At 41.7% G+C, this 22,818-nt stretch overlaps 2 protein-coding genes across 7 annotated transcripts; both read left to right on the forward strand.

The window, feature by feature from the left end:
• Positions 1-989: 989 nt before the first annotated feature.
• On the forward strand, positions 990-12,706 carry LOC109971017 (uncharacterized). 6 transcript variants are annotated; one of them, XM_020619009.1, is made up of 4 exons: positions 990-1,073; positions 2,623-2,770; positions 9,623-10,171; positions 10,293-12,706. In XM_020619009.1, the coding sequence occupies exons 2-4, from the start codon at positions 2,648-2,650 to the stop codon at positions 10,833-10,835; spliced, it is 1,215 nt and encodes a 404-aa protein (XP_020474665.1). In that variant the 5' UTR covers positions 990-1,073; positions 2,623-2,647; the 3' UTR covers positions 10,836-12,706. The 6 variants fall into 6 exon arrangements, with proteins under 6 accessions (XP_020474665.1, XP_020474664.1, XP_020474668.1 ...); XM_020619008.1 differs by having other exon boundaries at positions 995-1,212; XM_020619010.1 differs by lacking the exon at positions 990-1,073 and adding an exon at positions 1,484-1,599.
• An 80-nt stretch (positions 12,707-12,786) lies between these two features.
• LOC109971005 (insulin-like growth factor I) lies at positions 12,787-18,927 on the forward strand. The gene is made up of 4 exons (XM_020618995.1): positions 12,787-13,174; positions 14,774-14,918; positions 16,558-16,745; positions 17,595-18,927. Exons 1-4 carry the CDS (start codon positions 13,034-13,036, stop codon positions 17,802-17,804), a joined length of 684 nt encoding a protein of 227 aa, XP_020474651.1. The 5' UTR covers positions 12,787-13,033; the 3' UTR covers positions 17,805-18,927.
• The last annotated feature ends 3,891 nt before the right edge of the window (positions 18,928-22,818 follow it).

Genomic DNA, 22,818 nt, shown 5'->3' on the forward strand with positions numbered 1-22,818 from the left:
GTTACAGGTCACTGTGCACCAAGACAACCAGGCACAGGGACAATTTCTTCCCTCAGGCCATCACTCTGATGAACACTTAACCCACGACAGTATGATTGGACAATAACCCTTCATGCAATACCTGTAAATATACCTTGTACAGATTATACAGACTTGTACAGGTCTCTACTTTTAAGTACTCTGTTTTATCCCTATTTATCTCATTTCAATGAACATTCCTTTGTTTTCTGCATTGTTTGCACTGTTTGTTGATGTTAATACTGCTATTTTGTTATATTACACAGTCTTATGCTGGTTTACTGTCTGCACATTGAGAGCCGATGTACTTGAGTCAAATTCCTCGTGTGTCCAACACACCTGGCCAATAAACTGATTTTGATTCTGATTCTGAAATGTGTTTTGAATTTAGCACAGCAGCGTGCACTTTCCTAGAAATTAGGTCAGTTAATGTGAATGAAGTGTGTGGCACCTGATGCAAACCTTTGGTTTTGATAAGTGTTTTGTAGTCTAGTGTGTTTTGTGTGTACTGTGGTTCTTTGAATTGTGGTGAGTGTTTTGAGACAATGAGTCCTGTTGCCAAAAATGTGTGTTATTTGTTGAAGAAAACCATGAGTTTAATGGCCATGAAAGTAACATTTGGTGGCGATAATGCTCCTTATGGTGAAAACTCACCAATAAAACCAAGAAGAAGAAGAAGAAGAAGAAGCGGACCGTCACCAGGGTTTTGTATCTGAGCGTTCAGCCCTTTGTTTGGCGTGTGAATAAACAAAGTGCCAAAACACAAGAGAAGAGTTTTAGCCTAAACATCCTGGAGCCACTCGGTTTAATTTATACTGCGTGACAAATGAAAATCAAACCAAAACTGTAAACGCTGAATACGAACCCTGGTAATAGACCGGAAGTTCGGCGCACGGAAGCCGAGAGACCTGCCACAAGAAAACTACGATGAAACCTTGTATGAGTGGGACAAATGAAAGATGTACTCCAGGAAGGAAGTAACGGCGAAAACTGACTTTGCATCGACGTTGCCATGACTTAACTCTTCGCGGGCACGGCTTCAATGTAAACACAGTGTAGGTAACTCATACCAGTCGTTTTTATTCTGGCTCGTGATTCATTGCAGACGCTGGTCGTCAAACGGACGTTTCGGGAACATTCCCGTTTTTCAGGAGTCGCAAATCCCGCAAGGAAAGACATGGATGCGGTTCCCAGGTACAGTTATAAAGTTTAAAGAGATGACAAATATGAGGCTGTTGTGAACAGACTGGTGTCCTGCTGGAAACGGCCACCGGCTGGCGCTCATTGCACATGGAACTTTTTTGTAGTATAGGCTCTAATATTTTATTATTTTGTTGTTTTAGATTTTAATTAATGCAGCTTTAGTCTGCTTCTGGTCTGTGTCATGTCCGTTGGTGTATTTCCTCTACGTGCACAAGTCTCATGTGGCAGTGTATTAGGTGCACAGCTAAAAGTAACGCAGCCTACCACAGCTGTGTGTTCCGTTATCTGTGACCTGCGGACAAGCATCTAACATCGTTACTGCAGGACGACTGCTTAGGATGCAGATGTTTTCGCTTGGTTTACCTCATAAACTGCCACGTGAGTGTGCACCCACATTGTGGTTGTGTTTATTACACGTCACATCCCAGACACACTCATTTTGTGTGACGTGCATGTGCAGTGAAGTATGAAACCTTCACTTAGGGATGTCCTGACCCTGTTTCATGATCCAATATTTATTGCACTTCACTTTTTCACTCATGTTTCCTCATAATGCAGTGCACATCTAGGATTGCACTTTTATTTATTGTATTTTACACTTAATATTCTTTTACCCTTCTATTCTTTAAATTTGAATACATTTTTGTGTATATGCATTATGTTGAATTGGTTTTGTGTATGACAATGTGCTATCCAACTGGCCTTGCATTAATATTAGTAAAGCTGTTCAGATATGTTTGACAGCTTGGCTTTGTTGCACGACTCTGATCTCAGCATTAACAAAACCAGGTGTAATTGACCTGTAAAATATTAAAATGACCACTTGCTTTGCTCACTCCAGATGTTTTGGCACTAAGTAATTTTTGGGCAAATTACTTGTGTTTTTATGAACTTCAAAAATGTGAAATAAAAACATGTTATTGTGGCATGTGCAAAGTTAAGGCATCTTTCTACACTAAAAGAGCCAGAACTTCATTAACTGATCAGGCCTCAGTTGAATTGTCAATAAGAATGTCCCCGTAAGCCATGATGGTGTGACAGTGAGTCATTCATTATTTACACACTTAAGCTTGTACTTTTTCTGCTGTGACAAATCAAAATATCTGCTGTGAAAAAGGCCTGTTGACATAAACCTTCTTATCTCAATCTCAGACATAAAGCACATAAGCACATTTCCCAGAATGTTGTACTATACCTTTAATGCCTGTACAACCCCAGCGCTGTAAAGATCTACCCTTGTATCTGTTGAGAATCTTGTCATTTGACATGTTAACAATGTGTTTTATTGCTTTGAACAAGGGTGTCTGCCAAATGAATAATCCATCTTCAGTACATCTTTACTTTTCTGTCTTTAAAGTTTGTGGCTGATGCATTTTTGTCCTCTACTGTTTCTTCTCTCAGTGGAACCGGCGTGTTCTACCAGGCAATGCCTGCCGTGGGAGTCGATGGAAAGAAGATCATGAAACTGATTCCTGTACAAATGGTCAATGGACAGTTTGTCCACACTGAAATAAGCAAAGCCCGAACAGATTCTACACCACAGAAAGATGTAAGCATAAATATTTCCTCAGTGCCTGTTCAGATGGTAAAAAAGGCAGGTTCAACTCCTTTAAACATTCAGCACGTTATCAGGAAGCAGGTTTCCTCTGTGAATCCTTTGCCTAATCAAGTAGGGGGTCATAATGATACAACATTAAACAAGCATCTACTGCAGCAACAGACTGTAAATTCAACAGCGACAGAACCTGACATTGCAGCACACTGTGGGGGCTTGGTCAGGCCTTCATGTCAGCTCCCAGTGACAGTGAAATCTCCAGCACTCCCCAGGGGACAGTACCTTCAGATTCCCCCTAATGCACAAATACAAATAGTCTCAGGATCTGAGCTCCCTCTGAGTATCAAGAAACAGATTTTTAGTTCATCAGCCACCTGCTCTTCAGGTTCAGGCTTACCCAGTGTGGTGTACGTGTCGCCCATTGTGATGGTGAGTCCAGGTGTTACTCCACCATGTCATTCTGCATTGGACTCCTTCAGGCTGCTTTCCAAGACGTCACATGGACCCACATCGAGAGGATCGGAACCACATTTAAAATTGATTCCAAAGGTTTCTCAGAGGCCCGACAGCCCTACAAAATGGGTGATTGAAGAGGAGGACAGCTCAGCGGCTCCAAGTCGGGTTAATGCTTCTTCTGATACCCCAGAGATTCTTCGAGCTGTGACAGAGAGAGAAACTGTGGGCAAGGACTGTGACGTTACTAGCAAAACTATTTCCCAGTCGAGTCGGGGCAAGAGCGCACCGGGACAGGAAAATGCCTTGGTCGTGTACAATGGGAAGGTCTTTTTTGTTGCCAGGAAGTGCAGCCTACCATTTAAATTGGGAAAAGGCGACTCACCCACAGCAGCAACAAAAATTTATGAACTAAAAAAAAACACTGCAACTTCAGCTGAGCCAGCTGCAGCTGAAATCCAGCAGGACACCAGCATTATCATTCCAGATGAGTCTGATGAAGTGATTGATCTTTGTGATGATGAAGACTCATCTCAACAAGCAGCATCAGTTAATATGTCAGCAGTCCCTCCTCTGGATGAAGACAATGTAATATTTGTGTCATATATTCCACCGAAAAGTGAGTCTGGATCAGCAGATACAAAAATACAAATGGTCCTTGAGAAGGAAACGGACCAGAGGGGCACGGGCAGCTCAAACGATGTGACAGGAGAAAAGAGCCTGGCTGGTAGAAGTGGCGAAGGCTCTGCTCTCAGCGGGAGCAGACCTGAGCAGAGCAGGTTAGTCAGCACAGGACAACATTTGACACATGTTTGTGGCTCAGTAGTGATGAGCGTGCCCGATAAGGAGGGCTCTCATGTGAAGAGCCAGCCGAGCTGCTCCGCCCAACGGGTTGAGAGCGTGGAAGCTGATCTAGAAAGAGAGAGTGGAGTGGATCCCAGCACCTCGGACCACAGCAGTGGAATGTGCCCTCAGGAAGAGGATACCCACACGACAGAGGTGAGCCTCATGGCTGTGGAGAACATTGTGGTGTTTTATAGCAGGGATTTATGTAGCTATGGGATAGTAGATAATTTAACGGGGGCTGGAATTCAGTTGTTTAACTTTATATAAAAGTGAAAACTGTCCGTCCAGTTGCCCAGATTCTAGTAGACATCTTCACATCTTATTTTATCCTACCAACAGTCCAAAACCCAAAGATGTGTGTTGCCTTTCAAAACACATCGAGAGCCTCTGTACCGGAGCTGACTTCCTTGTGCGTTTAAATATACTTGGCCAGTAAAGCTGATTCTGCCCACCACTGTAAAGTGAATACTTTACAATGGTGGGCAGCATGGTGGGGCACTGGTTAGTGGCTGTTGCCTCACATCCCCAGGTTTGAGCCCCAGCCGACCCGGGCCCTTTCATGTTCTCCCTGTACCTACGTGGGTTCTCTCCATGTGCTCCGGTTTCCTCTCACAGTAAAAAGGCATGCAGCTTAGGTTGACTGGTGGCTCTAAATTGCCTATAGGAGTGAGTGTGGTTGTTTGTGTACACGTCAGCCCTGTGATAGACTAGCGACCTGTTCAGGGTGGACCCCGGCTTTCGCCCAATGTCTGCTGGGATTGGCACAAGCCCTCCGCAACCCTATTCAGGATAATCAGTGTAGGTAATGGATGGATGGTGCATTTTAGTTATCGTTCATATTTTATGTTTCCATTCTTGCAGAGCTCATCAAGTCCTGCACCATATTGCACATCTTCACTGGCACCAAAATCCTGTCAAATGGCCGATGACCTCCTGAGGCAGACATTTGGGATCACAGCCAATTTAAAAATTTGTCTGCAGAGGATAGAAGAAGGTGCAGCTGGGTCTGTCCCTGCAGAACCAGTGGAGTCAGTGGAGAATCAACAGGAACCAGGGGGCGGGTTGAAAGGGGATGAACCCGTTATGCCGGAGCTTTATAAGTCCTGTGAAAATGAAGAAACTGATTTCATCAGTGGGCTCAATAATATCAAAAGAGTCCAAGAACAGGAACTGTCAGCAGACCCTGCCACTCCAGCTCCTCACACAGATATCACACCTGTCAAATGTTTTCTTTCCCAACTAGAGACGAACCCTCTCTGTGCTTTGAATAATCAGTTCCTACTCAAGGGAACATCATGTAATGTTGAAACCGAAGCAGTGAGTGGCTACATGGAACCGATAGACGAGGATTTTCCCAGCACAGATGAAAACAACAGCCCAAAGTCACAGGACACAGCTGCCCAGCTGCAAGCTCGGACTAGTGTGGATGTGAACACAAACACAAGGGGAAGAGGACGGACAAGGAAGCGCACTATGTGTCCATGCTGCACACCTGGGACTCGGGATCCTGCAGTGAAATCTAGTTTAAGGTTAGAGGAGCCAGAGAAGCGGGTATGGATGTCAGAGCAGACGACCAAAAAAGGAACAAAGGCTTCTAGAAAAGATGGGAAAACATCTGGAAAGATCAGCTGTCTATTAGCCAAGAACAAGCAGAAATGTAAAGCTCACGAGGTTCCAGCCAGTTTACCAGCCTTATGTCTGTCAGCAGCCTCAGTGGACTATGAGGAACTAAAGCAAGAGGAGCAGATTCAAAGACCCAAAGATCTGACAGAGACGGAGGCAGCTTCAGAAATGATGACAAACAGCATGAGCTGAGACAAAAAATCATTTCATATGAATTTTATAACTAATATTCTAACGTATGGTTTGTTATGAAGTTAATGGATTAATATTTAGTAGAAAATGTGTTGTTTCTTCAAGTTGACTTTGTTGCACTAACATCGGTAGCATAAGTCCCACATGGTTATTTTACTACACTAATACACGGTTTCTGTTTTTGTCTAAAGCTTAATACTGAGGCACTGAATTATATTAGCGAACACATCTGCACTGTAGTTGTCTGTTGTAATGGAAATGTTTTTTTACTCATGTGTGCTTTAAACTGAGGTGAACTCTGAACTCTCTGCTCATTAAAAGATGGCAAAAAATGTCCTTTAAGAAATATCAAATCAAATTTTATTTGTATAGCGCCAAATCTCAACAAAAGTCATCTCAGGACACTTTACAAACTAAGGTCTAGACCTTACTGTTATTAATATTATTACATAGGGAAAACCCAACAAATCCCCCTTGAGCAGCACTTGGTGACAGTGGGGAGGAAAAACTCCCTTTAAGGGAAGAAACCTCCGACAGACCCCGGTGTAATCAGAGCAGGTTTTTTTTTTTTTTTTAATCTAATCCTCCCTGACACTTGTGTGATGTGGCAGTAAGCTGTCTTAATTAAAAATAATGCATACACTTCCAGTCAATATTTGGACACTGTTCCTCACTGAATTGAATGGGAAGGTGTGTCAGAACCTTTTCATTGAGAGTGTATATTAACAAGTGGTCATAGGCTGCAGAGGGATGAAAGTTTGATGCCAGTCTTCACTTGTTATCAAGTGGTTGCACCAAACAAACCATTCAGAACTGAATCAACTATATGATCACACACTTTCTGCCCTGTGGTCATCATAACAATATTTTGTTGTAGCTTAAGAAAAATAGTGCACACCCTGAAAGTTAGCCATATTTTTTACAGTGATTTTAAGACTAACTGGATATTGTAGAATTTAATAGATAGTATAGAACAGCATAATTTAAACACAATAACATAATTTGTTTTAGCCCTTTAAAGCCTGACACATCAAAAAATAGCCAGAATATTCAAATTTTGTGGAACTGAAATGTTTAATAAACCTTTTAACAAAATCCAAAAGAAAATTCAAGATTCAGGATTTTTATTTGCCATTTTTGCACAGACAGACAGTCCAGGTACAGTCTCATGCAAAAGTTTAGGCACCCCTTGATAAATAACAGATTTTGGTGATTTTTTATTTGAACAGATGTTAACACAGTTTCTCTTGGAAATGGAAAAAATGCACAATATTTTCAGCAAACAGTGATGCATAGTTACTTCTTATGCCATAAATTGAACAAAAATAAAAACATTATTATGGCATGGTGCAAAAGTTTGGGCACCCTACACAATCAGTACTTAGTAACACCTCCTCTGGCAGATATCACAGCTTGCAAACGCTTTTCATAGCCAGCTAAAAGTCTTTCAATTCTTGTACTTGGGATCTTCTCCCATTCTTCCTTGCAAAAGGCTTCTAGTTCTGTAATATTCTTTGGTCGTCTTGCATGCACAGCTCTTTTAAGATCTACCCACAAATTTTCAATGAGAGCAGAAGAGAGGTGAAACGTCTTCGACCTAGAAATCTAAGTCCAGTGTTTTTTCAGAATGTATACCATGGACGGTTTTGTTTGTTTTGTTTTAATGCGTCAGACTAAATGATTGTGGATTGTAGATTATAAACGTTGTGTATAAAGTAGTAGTTCTTTTATTTTGAAGTCTCGGCCCGGAAATCCGGTTGTTTTCTGGCTAAGTGAAAAAGCAAAAAAACAAAGGTCGATCCCTTTAGAGTCTGAATAGTCTGTTTCATTGAGGTAAGAACAATTATTTGTATTTTGCAACGGCTGTTGTTGTCGGGAACGTTTTTGACTTTATTTAGTTTAGTGTAGACAGTAAGATGTGTTACTATGGAAACAGCAAGCGTAGTTTTCGTCTCTGTAATTCGGTGTAAAACTTTATTCTACCTGTGACAAACAGAATAGTCGCAGAGACGGTTTGGTTAAGAATTTGAATAGACACGAAGACAATGAAGCTTAACGTTGGTATCGTCTTTCCTACGCGGTTAAACAGCGTTGTTACTAAACAAAGAAGGAGAAAGGTAAATTGGCGTAAAGGACTAAAAGGGCGGTTTCCACTCGGATAGGATTTTTTACATCGTTTGGGCTTTTTGGTTAAAATCCAAAGCGATTTAAACTAGGAGTCAAACTTGCCACATAACACTTTCGGAATAGAAATGTACCAGGATGCATTTCTTAAACGTGTCAGACCAGTTGATGAACTGGTCCATTTGGTCCATAACGTGATTAACTTGTGCGTTAATGCAAGACGTTTTTACGAGAACTGCGAGCAAGCAGCGATGCCATTTGTGATCGTTTGCTTTGAAACGAAACTAAATAATAAAAGGCCACATATACCGCAAGATATGACGTACAGGAAACGAGGGGATACCTTTCTAAATAAAAGCTGCCTGGCAGATTAGTTACACCTTTAATTTCCATCCAAATAGAAAATGTAGTAACAGCTTCCAGTAGTCCCCAAATGTCAGGCTTCAGGAAGTGGTTGAAATTTTACAAAAAGAAAATGAATTTGGAACAGCCTGAAGTAGTTTTCAGTTAATAATGGACTACAAAAGGCTGACAACAGCTCTACCTCTTTATTGTCGACTTATTAATTTCTTAATAATGGATGAAAATGCCCAAGTAATTAAAGTCCACTGCAGTTTTGTCAGTTTTACAGAATCAGATTCTTCACATTTGTATGGAAAATGAAAAGTGTTTTAGTTTATGATGCTGGAAAAACTTAGAAGAAAGCATCTGGACGTAGTTTTAGGCAGAAGACGTTTCACCTCTCATCCTAGAGGTTTCATCAGTTCTGTCTGACTGGTGATCACAATAGACATCAGTCCACATGTGAGGGTTCAAGGCAGGTAAGGACTCTCGCCGATACCAGACCCCAACAACTGAGTTGTTAGAGGACATTGTTGGCTGTCTAAGGACTGAAACACCACCCAGTGGGATAAATACCTCCTGTCAGATAGAACTGATGAAGCCTCTTGGATGACAGGTGAAATGTCTTCTACCTAGAACTACGTCCAGATGTTTTTTCAGCATACTACAATCTGGATCACAATCAGTTTATTGGCCAGGTGTGTTGGACACATGAGGAATTTGACTCTGGTATATCGGCTCTCAATGTGCAAACAGTATAAACCAGCATAAGGCTGTGTAATATAACAAAATAGCAGTATTAACATCAACAACCAGTGCAAACAATGCAGAAAAGGCAGTATAAACAGACAGTAAACAATGCAATGGATGACTGAGAATTTGCATGGACTTTAGTTTATGATGATGTGAAACGGAAGTGATACTGAAAATTGTGTTTGACAAATGAGACACTGGTATACTTGCCTTTTAAAGGGATAGTAGTGGACTGGTTGTTGTTTTTTTATTGTTTGTTGTTTTTTGGACCTTGAGTCTGCAATAAAGTTTCTATCTATCTATCTAAACCGCTTACTTGAAATCAAAACTGTCATCTGGACAGTCATCATTACTAGTTAACAGTGATGTTAATATAGTATAAGAAATTATGCTTCAGTCCCATTCTCACTTTCATTCTCACTTTCATTTCAAAACATAATGGGAAGTGTTGGATTTTTTTTAGGCTCTTGTGGAGCCTGCACCCTAACTCATAGGCTCTTTCTTTGTACACAGGAGGATACACAGAGCATGGAAATCTACATCCCAGCGGAGGCTGAGGTGAAAAACATCCCTCTGTGGAGCTTACCAAGTTCTGTGCTTAAACACATGGGCCTCCCCCCGCCTGACTCAAATAGCTCCAGGAAAATCGCCGACTCTCCAAAGGGCACATGGATTTGTCCAGTAGTGATACGGAGTAGAGGGCAGGGACTGGACTCCCACACAGGGAACAGTGTGATTAAAGTGTCGGACAGAGAGTCTCGGCTTTTGTCTGGTACCTGCCGAATGTCTTTTGTGACCTCCAACCGCACAGCTTACAAGGTGCTGAAGGACACCGGGTCTGGGAATAGTGTCTCCCCTCACACATCTCACACTTCCCTGATGCCCCAGGCTTCAGCAGTAAACACCGCCGACAAGGCTGTTGTCATCTACTGCGGACGCATTTACCTGTCAGTGAGGAGCCCCAAAGGAAGCCAGACCCAACAAGAAGTCAGAGAACCACAGCCAGCTTCCCAGTTTTCCACTCCTTCAACATCAGATTTGTCATCCAAAAAGCAGAAAAAGGTAACGTGACATTTTAGTTGGTGATTAAACCCTTTGTCAGTGCTTATGTGGATTTTTGTTTTATCATGCACCATTACTATGCACATGAGCCATATGTCATATTACTTTGTATGTCCTTCAGGAGCTTCTAAATGACAGCAGGCCCAAGAAGAAACTCACCACATGCAAAGTAACAACCAGTGAAAACAAGAAAGACTTTACACACAAGGTATCCTCATCTAGGACAGCTCGTTCTGTCCCTCAGTCCAGTGTGCACAAAGTGGACGGCCATTGTCATGAGGCCGCTAGAGGAGAGCAGCCCCGAGAGGAAGCAGCAGTGCAGGAGCCAGCTTGGTTTCAGCCTCCGGGGGAGCAGGTGGTGGAGGAGGTGGCCAACAGTGACAGTGGTGAATATAACATGCAGGACCTGGGCAGCCAAGAAGCTGAGAGCACCAGTGGAAACAATGACATGGACGGTATTGTGCAGATAAACAGTGGTGAAACTGACCAAAGTAGCAACCAGAGCTGGACCAGGAGCGAGACTCTGGGTGCAGCCTGTGCGTCCACATCACTACCGAAAGATTATGTCTATAATGAGCTGGAAGAAGAGGAGAAGATTGCTCGATTGAAGGCCAGACTCAGCCAGAGGAAAGCTGCACTCGGGAGCCTTCCTTCTTTAGAATGACAGCTCAGAGTGAACAACAGTAATGATACAACCAAACTGGGCTCACACCCTCAAACTGCTGAGGTAACTCAGTCAGGGCAGATATGACGGACTGGCTGGTTGTGAAGGGCAAAGTCTGACCCAAGCAACCAGAGACTTGGGTACTGTTAGTGACTTTACACAAAGTCTTTGTTGAACTACAGTTCTGTAATGTTCCAAAACAGAAAATCTAACAATCGCCCCCACTGTAAACAGTGATTCGCTTCCTGTTTTGTCATTCCTAACACAGCTACATCTGTCAGGCCTGCATCTGTTTACCACAGAGTGCAACACCATGACTGGTTTCGAGGAGAGACTCTGATTGTGTGCATTGCAATCTCTATTTGTATAATGAGCTGCATGGAGACCACAGTTCTTGGAGGCAGTGGAATACAGCCAGGAGTTGGCTACGACAGCAGGTTGGACGATTGTACAAATTAGATGGTTTCAACCACACTAAACCTTTTAAAATCATCTGTGGGCTGACTAAACACCCAGAATGACATGGAAGCTTTAAAAAAGAACGTTAACTAGGATATTAATGTGCATGTAAACATAATTGGTGATAAGCTAGGTTGATATTTTTGTTGTTTCTGATCCCTGATCTTCTCCAGGGCTGTTGTCAGGCCAAACTTTACATGTAGCGCTGCTGCTGTTAATGCTGTTGTTAAAAATCAGGTGCCTACATTACCCACAATACAATGTGACCACAGACTGTTCTGTAACAGATCCTAGTGTGCTATGCTAGTAGCAGCTAATGGAGCCTGTAGCAGCACCGAGGACGGCGCTACAGAGGTCAGGGAGCTCAAGTCTTTCCTACTCCACAGCCCCACATCTGTTCCCTTTTCAGGCCGATCTGACATTGACTCGCTGGAGAGACAATGTCAGATCGTGTCACATATTTACACATAGATATGTAAAATCACTGGCATGTACCTTTAACCACATCTCACTTTGTTTTATGAGGTGTTAAAAGTCGTTGCTACCTCCAGGGGTCACTAGTGGAACTTTTGTCTTGCTGTTGAAAAGACTTCACAGTAAGTGTGAAGCATGAGACGCAAGGACACGCATGTCTGCAAAGGTTTGGACACACTTTGTCAATGAATTGAAAGGGGGAGAGTGTCCAAACATTTTTCTGCTATATTCTTACATACATGGCTTATATATATATATAATTTCTGTTAATACTCAACATGCAGATGAGCCTAGTTGTAAAAGGTTGGAAATTCCAAAAAGAGGTTATCCTGGAGCGTATGAAGGGATCGGGAAATACTGACCTTTTGTATGGAGCTGTATTCTTACAGTCATCCAATTTCTGATACCAGGTTTTTGTTGTAAGACTGAGACAAACCATTATTATAGAATCATTACTGCTCTGTTGTCTTGACAAGAAGACTTTCTTTGGTTTGACACTTCATGCTGAGTTTTGGTTACTGACTTATTCAGGGATATATATTTTTGTTACTGCAAACATCCCTTTGCAATGAAGAATGAGTAGGACTGTGACTGTTGTTATTTAAAAGGAACATTCAGCAGCTCAGGTTATGTCCCACATGATCTGCATCCATCTACTCATGTATGAAATGTGTTATTCTGTAATGAACAGACATTCACCTGTCTCCAAAGGCATCATTTCTGCTGGGGGTTGGGGAGGCATGTTGCCTTCACTTCTATAGATCCAGGTACATCTTCCTCAACGATGAGGAAGTCTGAGCTCAAAACGAGTAGCGCTGAGTTGTCGACCACCGTGCTACTTGTTTAGTCCTGTTGAAAACCAGAAGATTGGAACCTGATATAAATAGTTGATGGATCTATTAGTACAATCAGTTCATTGTTAATAAAATAATACCCTAACACTGGGCTATTTATCGTTTTTTAATGCGTATTTACATTAGCAGTGTTTGTAGACTCAGCAGTAAACGTTTCAGTTCTGATCAGACGAGAAACACCAGATGCTGATTTTCCATCTATAAGTCAGATTGTTCAGTTTAAACTGATGAACACCACACCTGTCAGGTTTGTTGTTTTGTTATTGAATCAATACCTCTCTGAAGCAGGTTTAAGAAAAACTGAATGTCACGAATATCATGCTTGTGACAATGTGAATATCACTTTACAAACACAGCAGAACAAGTTCAGCCTCAGTTACAGCATGTTAAATCACCTGATATGAGTCTTGGATGAGAACTGAGCGGAGGGAGGAAACCTTGGCGCTGCGGTCCTCCCCTCCTGCCTATAAGACCCCGGGTCTCCTGAAGTCGGTCCACACTGACAGGATGCACTCGCCAAGCCGCCCTCCTGCCACAACCCAGACGCTGAAGGTGAGACCGTTTGGCTGTTTATTCCACGGAGCTGAGGTTGACCAGAGCCTGCTGATGCAGCATTGCAGTGGGGACAACTAGTTTGAAATAATTTGATAGTAGCTGAACCATTTGGATTTTCTTTTGCTCTTCTTTGTCCTCTCTGCTAACACTTTACTTTGCGGGTGCATGTCCTGTGAATCCTTAGGAAGGAACTGGTTTGTAGCTGTAAATTCAAAGGAAGGTTCTTGTTTGTCATTTGGTTGTGATTGTGAAGAAAAAGGAGAAAACCTTTATTAGGTGGATTTAGTATGCAGCAAGTCAGCTGAATATGTCAAGTAATAAATGTACAATTTAGCATATATGGACAATAGTGTGTCCAGTAATGAATGAAAAAGAATTCATATTTACTTGGCTGTAAATGGAGAAGTTCTTTCAAGAAAATTCCCCTGGAAATCAGCAAGTGTTCATCAAACCATTGAACTGTCCCAGAACACTGGGCATGTGCGTTCAACTTAGGAACACATGGCTTTCATCAGTATAAGAACAGGTGTGTACAAATCTGTCATTTAGGAACAAGTTTATGAATCAGACGCAGACTTTTCTTAGGACGTTTCTTAAGAACAATTTACTAAGAAATTTAAGAAAACACTTTGGAAGACATTGGTGAATGTGTCCCATTGTCTTCATGTTTCCTGTAATTGGTACCAAATTACTGGTTATTTCCAGGAAACCACCTAGAAAGCTAAGCAGTTTGGATTTTGAACTCTTTATCTGACAAAACAAGCTATTTAAAGACATGATTTTAGCCATGAGATCTGCTGACACACTAAATTATGTTTGGCAATGTATAACCAAAATGAACCCAGGTGTGGCCCAAGTTCACATCCACCACTATATATGTTGGTGGAGGGAAACTGATATGTTAGAAAATGAAATAGGGCGGCAACTTATCATTTTCACTGTTTATTAAATTCCAAATGATAATTCTTGTGATGTTTTGGAATCAAATTTTGATCAAACAATCTATAAATCATTTTAGAAATAAATGTTTTTAAGAACCTAATTTTATTATTCACACAGAACATTTAGCTTTCAGCTACACCTCACTGTGCTTCTCAGTGGATGTCGTCATGATGGTTCACTCACTTGTTGCATTTCAAATCAACAAAATGTCTAAGTTCATTTTTGACATTTTTGACTTCTCAACGCCAGAAATATAATCCTATTATTTATATTTTGGCCTAAAATAGTCTAATTTAAAAAGATTATTGTCTCATATCTCAGAATTCTGAGCTTTTAAAATTTATGAATGTATTATGTTATTACAAACAAGCCTTCAGAGGCTGTAGGAGTCACTTGTGCATTACAGGCTCAGTCACATTTCTTCTGCCTTCATCTGACAGGTGAAGAAAAGCTATGAAAGTCATGATTACATGAACGTTAGAGGTATTTTTAGTCAAAAACAGAGGTGGCAGGAAATCAGGAGAAAGAGCCATGGGAAACAACATGCGCCAAGGTCCCCAGACTGAACCGAACCGGGGAAGATGGCTCATGATTGGCACCTTAAATTAATCAAGTACATGAATGTAATTGTGCCTTGTCACTTCTTGTCTTCAGGTGTTCTGTGTCCGAATATGTGTGTTCTATTCCATCATGTGTCTTGCGGGCTGGCCGGTGTCCTCAGAGGCAGCCAGGCTTCGCTGTGGTTCTGATCTCCTCAGCGACCTCATATTTGTGTGTGGGGATCGTGGAATCTATTTAGGTAAGCTAACTTTCCTGGTGCCCACTTGTTTCGCATAAATATCTAATGTCATCCAAGCAGCTGCCTGTGGGATTTACTGTTAAGTTATAGCCCTGTTAATGTCAATAATGTACTGTCTTTAGGATTCATCCTCTGGACACTAGGATCCAAAAAAAGACAAATGTTTTAGCTGGAAACAGATAATGCACCGTGAACACATTCGGATATGAGCAAATATTGAAGCTGGCACCTCGCACAAAAACAGCTTACGTTAGAGACTGTATTAAATATGCATGCAAAATAGCCAAGAAGGCTTCTGAGATTTTTGTTTGTTGTTATTTTGTGCACACATCAAGCCAACTTGTTTTTATCTGGGCTCCCTGGCATTGCACACACAGCTCTTCTTTTAATGCACTATGACCCAGTGAGCTATGCAGCCTGTATGGTATGTTTTTTTGACCTAGGTGTTAGTGATGTCAGCAGGGAAAAGGAGTATAAATGTTAGCTGTAAATAAAAATAGAGAATGTGATAAATATATATTTTAAACAACTGGTTGGACCAAATGTTCTCAAGGTTATTCTACCCTGTGTGTTAACACTTACTTTACTGTGCACAAGCCGAGGCACATAACACAGATATGGTCATGGTCATCATGACCACATAAAAACACTGCAGGTATTCTGACCAGATTATCAGCTCCACAGCATCTAAACATGTCCTGCTCATTGGCCACAACACTGGACTACAGCACTGTACTGTAGGTCGCAGCATCGACACAGGCACACTCAACTCTTAATTCAGAATAATGCCTTATGATTGATCTTCTTTCAGGTTGTATTTGATTCTGTTTTATGCAATCATGCTTCATCAAGGAGGTAAAAACGGGTGACATGAATGAATATACTGGGTCAGACACTGTACTGTAAGGCTGTACAGCATTCACTTTGAAACGGCGGTTTTTATTATTATTAGAAAATAATCTCCCACTCCCCCTCTTAGAGAATTACTTACAAGCTCTTTCACCTGATTACTCTCCTGACCAAGGCCGCCACCTCCGTCTGCTATCAGTGTGGTGACAATCCACCGAAATGGCAGCTGCTCACCAGAACACTGTGCCTTAGTGTGTGATAGCTTTACTGTGAAAACACTTGTTATCTGAAACTGGTTTAATGTCACTGAACAAAATTTCACACCATATACTTTGTACTTGGTGGTGGGGTTTTGTCCTGCACGTTTATGACCGATTTCAAACAAAAAGGATTACACATAAGGTAGTTTAGTGCTTTGAGCTAAGTGCTAACAAGCTGATGCGTGGTCAACATGCTGATGTTTAGCAGGTAATGTGTTCACCATATCACTTTAGCATGTTAGCTAAAATTTTACAGAGGATGAAGTTTTTGATTTTTGTGGCTCCTCCTTTCAGGATTTCATTTTTAGCTCCCATACTGGAAATGCTGTAAGAGTAATTTAATCAATAGTATGGCTAGTTGTCCAAGAAATTTCCTAATGCATGCAAGCTACTCCTACCACATCATTTACCTGATGCTACCAGTTGCTGAGGCCGGTCAAGCTGGCCTGTGTTTCTTTTTCAGAGTAATGAGCATATTGCAGCTTAAAAGATAGATGAGAATCTCATGCTTGACTTTTCTCTCTTGGCAGGTAAAGGTAAGTGGTCTGGTTACGGCACGCGGCCCAGAGGGAAGGGGATAGTAGATCAGTGCTGCCGGCCAGCTGGCTGTGAACTTCAACATCTGGAGCTGTACTGTGCTAAACCAAAGAGCCAGCAGTACACCACAGCTTACCCAGCCATGACCACAGCATCACACACCACCACACAGACAGCCATGGTAAGAGCTCTGCTGCAGTGTTCACTCACTAGGGTTTTCCATGGAAGTGGTCCTCAGCAGCCACTAATGTTGACCTAACTTTGGGCTTTTGCAACCCCTGTTTCTCTTAAAAGACAGTGTCTTTGATGGATGGCTGCAGAATGAGTAAGGACATAGATGGTACAACATTTTGGGCCAAATCCATAACAGATCCATAGCAAACCTACCAAAGCCCAATATCCAGAAATGACTTTTCAAACAGAGACCCAACCTAGCTGGGCCTGAGGACAATCAGGCCTGGTTCAATTAGACCAGAGGATAATGATCCAGGGGAAACCCCCTAGAAATACAGCAGAGCCCTGTCCAGCCTAACACAGTGTCATTTTGACCCAGCCCAACTTGGGTCTCAGAGTTTAGTTAGATCCACATGGACCTGTCGGGACCTCTACAAGTCATTCACATCCAATGCCAAAGACCATTTATGAGCCAGTCCAGAGTCACAATCTCCCCTAAATTACTATCACCTGTTACCACATGACGGAATCAACTACAGCAGATCTTCACTAAGGAACCTTTGGTCAAGCTCTGCTGCTGTTTGACCTTAAGCACAATACACAATTACTTTGTCCTAGAGTTAGCATAAGGCAACAGCTCCCACAAGAACCAAATATCTGTTATATTTTCAGGCATGTTTTACTAAAATATTTACTGAGTGTAGATTTTCATCCACAGAAATTAGCCTTCACTTGATATGTGAGAACGTGTCTCAAGTACCAAAAAATACACAATAACTAAGCTCTTTGTTCTGCTTATCTGCTACAGCTAAGCTACATGTCCTTGAGTCACCTTTTTTGTATTTCTGTCTTGCAGGAAAAGCAGTTTGAAGCAGTATTTCAGAAGAGACTCTTGGGGCATCTAGGCGCTCCCAACAGTCCAAAAAGGGAAGCATATAGAAAAACACAGCCGTCACTTCAACAGAGAAGCAAAGTTTCATCATCACACAGGAGGATTAAAAACACACGGAGCACAACCAGCAGGCCTCCCTCAGCCCTTCAAAGAACAATGAGATCTGAATCATGACCTTCAACCTCATGAAAAGCTGAAGATTTATCATTACTGGATTGGACCCAGCAAGTTTGAAAGACTGCGTCTGTCTGCTCAGTAGGGGCTGCAGTGATGGAGAATCCCCCTGAAGCTCCAGGTTGTTAACTGATTTGGAGGGAAACACATGGACCCAGTTGATATGTCATACTGGCAGACATATTGGAGGTCCTCAGCTCCAGGAAATGGCAATAGACACCTGAAGTCCTGCCACCAGGATTTCAAACTTTCAATGAGCCTCTCTTTCATCCGTCTTTCTGATGATATCCACCCACACTCTTTAATATCACCATGCCAGTGTTTGTCAGTATGTCACTGGCCTTTATTTATTGCTTTATCTATTAACTGCTAAATGTCAAACAGTCTACTATGGGCTATTAAAGTTAACCATACTAGACAAATGGAAAGTGCCACATATTGACTCTTATTCATTTGTCTTATTACTGAGCTAAACCTTTAATACCCTAGTGAGCTTTTGGTACTTTGTTGTGTTTTCACTGTATTTAAAGAATTGGTAGGTGATTTTGTTTTAGTTTTTTAACATCACATGTCATAAATATCTATATATATATAAATTGGGGCAGCTCTGGCTCAGGAGGTACAGCAGTCGTCTCCCAACAGGAAGGTCGGTGGTTTGATTCTTGCTCTCCTCACTCCACCTGTCAACGTGTCCTTGGGCAAAAAACTGACCCCCAAGTTGCTCCTGATGGTGCTAGCTTTGACAGAACGTGAATCATGATGTCACTGAGATGTGTGTGAGCTTGTTAGCCACTATAGCTAATGATAGTTCCTCTTTAGTTGAATGCCTGTTTAACACTGTAATTTAAAGTTTGTGACACACCTGCAAAGTCTGTGGAATAGTAGACTGCATCTCCCAGTACATTGACTGAGTGACAGTGTGTAGCTTTACCCTGTGTTTTGGGTCCAGACATTAGCAGAATGTACTGAACAAGACTGTGTATCTACTGAATGGGCTTGAATCAACCTGCTGTTACTTTTATTTCAGTTGTACTTATTTTGTTTTTAGATTATCTAGTTTCAATTTTTGTGTATGAACACATTTTATGTAAAACACTTTGAATGCGTCCCCTGTTTATTTCACTACGGCTTTAATAAATGTTACAATTTCATAATCCTTTGTGACAGATTATGTGAGGTTCATGCTGAAGCCACTGCAGGAGGAAACGTTATAAAAGGATTGTTTGACAATACACACTGCACACAGAGCTGTTGTGAATTTCACATCATTTTGTTTTGACGTTCGGATTCAGTGCAATCATAAACAGCTGACTGATTTTACTCATAAACAATCATAAACAGCTGACTGATTTTACTTTGACACAAGTTATCATCTCTTTCCAAGAGCTTTCCAAGAGTTATGAAGGCCATCTACAGCAGCCTGATAAAACTGCGTAATAAGCACTACGGTGAGATTAGTGCGTATTTTCAAACATCTCAGTTTTCACTGAGAGAAAATGGCAGGTGCAGTATCTGTATCAGGACTGATTAAAAACGATGGCATTGGAAGGGAATATCAAATATTTAAAAAATTAAGAACGCTAACTTGATGTCGCGGTAGGGGTATCCCCTTTGTCAGAGGTCTGGTAATGTTGACCAAAATTACACTCTAAGGTGCAGCCAGTCATATTACACATCTCCATCCCTCCCATTTTACTGAAACCGCTAAAGCGATGGATTCAAAAATGTGTTGCTGCTGCAGTGTGATCTCTTGGCCATAGGCAGTGGTGGAAAGTAACTGTAATGCACTCAAGTACTGTCCTTGGGTACAATTTTGAGGTATCTGTACTTTACTTCATATGCTATTTGCACCTCATCACCAACGCCCTGGTGATGCTGAACCATCTGACATTCTCCTATTATTGTTTGCACTACTGTCACTGACTATACACGGTTTTGAGTCACAGCTTATTGGCTGTACCATTTAGATTTATCCTAATTATGTCAATCCAGTTCTTATTCTATTCTATTGGTAGGGGTTGAACACCACACTACTACCCTCCAGCCCCTGCAGCGATAATTCAGAAAATACATTTCTAACAGTTTAAAATCAAGATTACCAACTGGACAATTTTGTGAAAAAGGCAGACAGAATGGCTTTACTTTGTCCCTCCACTGATGAATACAATTTACATCTCTGCGTAATCTTTGAAAAGTCTCTTCTTAGCAGGACACTGTTTCTGACCTTTTGACTTCACAACATAGTAACAGCTGTTCAAAGTTGACTTGATAAGGCAGTACGAGAGGGAGCGCTCTCCTTGCAGCTGCTTGTGTCAGATAGTATTATTTACTCCATCTCTTCCCATGTAGAGCTGCTCTAATAAAGCCCCCACACTCACAACTGAATCTCATGGCCATGAGTGAACTGCTGTTGTCAGACCTGTAGGGTAAAGGTTAGACTGGTTACACTTTGCAAAGATGATATTTTTGACATTAGTGATGAAGGAATATTGTAATACTTTCATCTGTCAGTGTCATCAGCACCGTTTGGTTTTCTGTTCCAGTTGCTTCTAGCAAGTCTCAGAAATGTACAAATATCACCAATAGAACCAGGCTAACTATTTAGCCTGCTACATGGCTAGCTCTGTGTAAGCAGGCAGGGGTTAGTATGGTGAGGGGGTCAACAGGGGCCAGACCAGTGCTCAGTGCAGCGCTGGTGTAATGTAAAGTTTTTATTTCAGCGTTTGGACACTTATCAAGCTTATGCAGCTCTGAAATACATTTGACAGTTAAATTAGCAATGCTGGCATGGTGTTGATTTTACAAGAACAAGATGGTGTAAAGGCCTGCCTGCTCTGTTTGTATAAAGCCTTTTATTTGAAAAGACTGTCAACAGGCCCACCTGCCTCTGATTGCAGGAGTTCACTGGGTCTGTGTGCTATATCTCTGTCAAGGCTACTGAAGGATCTGGACGCACTCTCTTCCCTGCTGGCATATCAGCAGGGTCGCATCTGCAAAAGTAATGACAAGTTGCTCTGCTGCTGCAACTGCTACTGCACAGGGTCAATTAGGAAAAAGTGGTAAGTCAGACGAGAGGAACAGATAACCATCTATTGCTGATCCCAGATGACACTGGGCATGAGGTGGGGTCCACCTGGACAGGTTGTCATCTATTACTTATTAATTTGGCTTAGTGTAACTTAATGTCAGTCTGCAGTGATGTAAGATGACAACAGCAGGTCAAACAGCTACTGTCTGTAAGTGCACCTCTGCGCTGTGACGGGATCTAATGAACTTCAACATGCATTATGTAAGATTTATCTCTGAAGTGTCCTGTCGTTGGATGAGGGACACAATGCAACAGGAACATGTGGGACAAGGACTTTGCGATTAGCTCTTGTCTATGAACTGTTTCTCTACTGTCCTGATTGACTGTGTGGCTCCGAGTGACGTCCTAAACCGCTATCCATGATCACATCTGACAGCAGGAGGAGTGACAGGCAGGAACACATCTGTCTGACGCAATGTGACGCTGACATAATCGTATTATTTGGAGTTTTCCCTCCTATCTCCATATGGGTTCCTTTGTCTATATCTTGGGTGTTTGGAACATGGTCTTTGGCTTTTAGAACAGGTGGAAGTTTAGTGCATTGTTGTGTAAATAAAACCAAAGTATCTCTTAGTGGCTGAAAATCTCATGATCTGAAACGGATTGGCATTGTCCAAGATGTTTCAGTCTCTTAAAAGTGTCACAGAGGAGAAAGGTGTAAACCTTTAGGGTGACACCCTTGGCTGGCACAGCTGTATCATCATAGAGAACTTATCATACTGAAGGTCTCACTGTATCCTTGAGTGAGGAAAATAGATGGCATGAAATTATGAGTTGATATCAGGCTGGTCATCATGTAACATACTGTACATTAAAGATAATACGACTGAAGTGACCTACTCCAGTTTGTTTATCAGCAAGGATACCGTGTGTTTGTGTAACTAAACCTACAGAGTAAAATGACAGGCATACAGTACAGTCTCTGCAGACATGGATATGATATGAAGTCCAGAGATACACTCTACTCCAGTTATGACACAGAACTATGTATTAAAATAAGTTTGAATAATATTTACACTGGGAACAATAGAAGCAGCATAGCAACTACTCACTGACTGCACATTCACACAGATGTGTTGTGGTGGGAATCAACAGCAGGGGTGGCTCTTTCCCAAAGGTTCCCTTTAGATGGTTTTCTCCATCACCATTGACCGTGTTCTCCAATGTAACCACATACGCATGAAGCAAGTATACAGAGTACCCTTTGAATGTAACTCCAAAAGGGTCAAAGGTCTACTACATCAGTTTTTGTAAGTAAACGCTCAGACATTTTCAGTGCTGACGCTTACAGTGCACTTCTGAGCTTCTAGCCTATAGTTATTGTAACATGCACTATGTTGTTGTGTATGTAGTAAATCAGGAGTACATACACTACTGTAAAAGCCTTTCAGTTTCACTTATGTATTACAGTAAATGACTTTATTTTTATTTGCAGAGTGTTGGAACTGGATTCCATGGAAAGGCCCCATGAATGGATTTTTGTAGGTGAAGCAGGGTTCTATCTTGCGAAGAGAAGAAGAAGAGGTAGAAACATAATTGGCCAATGTGTAATAATGGAAGTCCCTGGTCAGCGTGCTGGCAATGTCACCCTTTGTGCAGCTATCATGGGACTCTCCATGCACATGCAACCCTGGGGCCATACAATACAGAACATCTCACTTTTCTGGATGATCTAAAATCATCCAGTATTATAAAAATTTTCCTTCAACTCAAATATATTATTGCTATAGAGACACCAATCAATCTAAACTGCATGTCTTAGAACTGTGGGAAGAAGCCGGAGTGAACCCAGGCAAGCATGGGGAGAGAGAGCATGCAAACTCCACACAGAACCCACAACCTCCTTGCTGTTAGGCAACAGCGCTAACCACCGTGCCGCCCTATTTTTCTTTTTTTAGTGAAATGCTAGTGACTCAGCCCTGTCCT

This window comes from Monopterus albus, unplaced genomic scaffold (genome assembly GCF_001952655.1).
Source record: "Monopterus albus unplaced genomic scaffold, M_albus_1.0 scaffold212.1, whole genome shotgun sequence".
In the NCBI taxonomy this organism is placed as follows: Eukaryota; Metazoa; Chordata; class Actinopteri; order Synbranchiformes; family Synbranchidae; genus Monopterus; species Monopterus albus.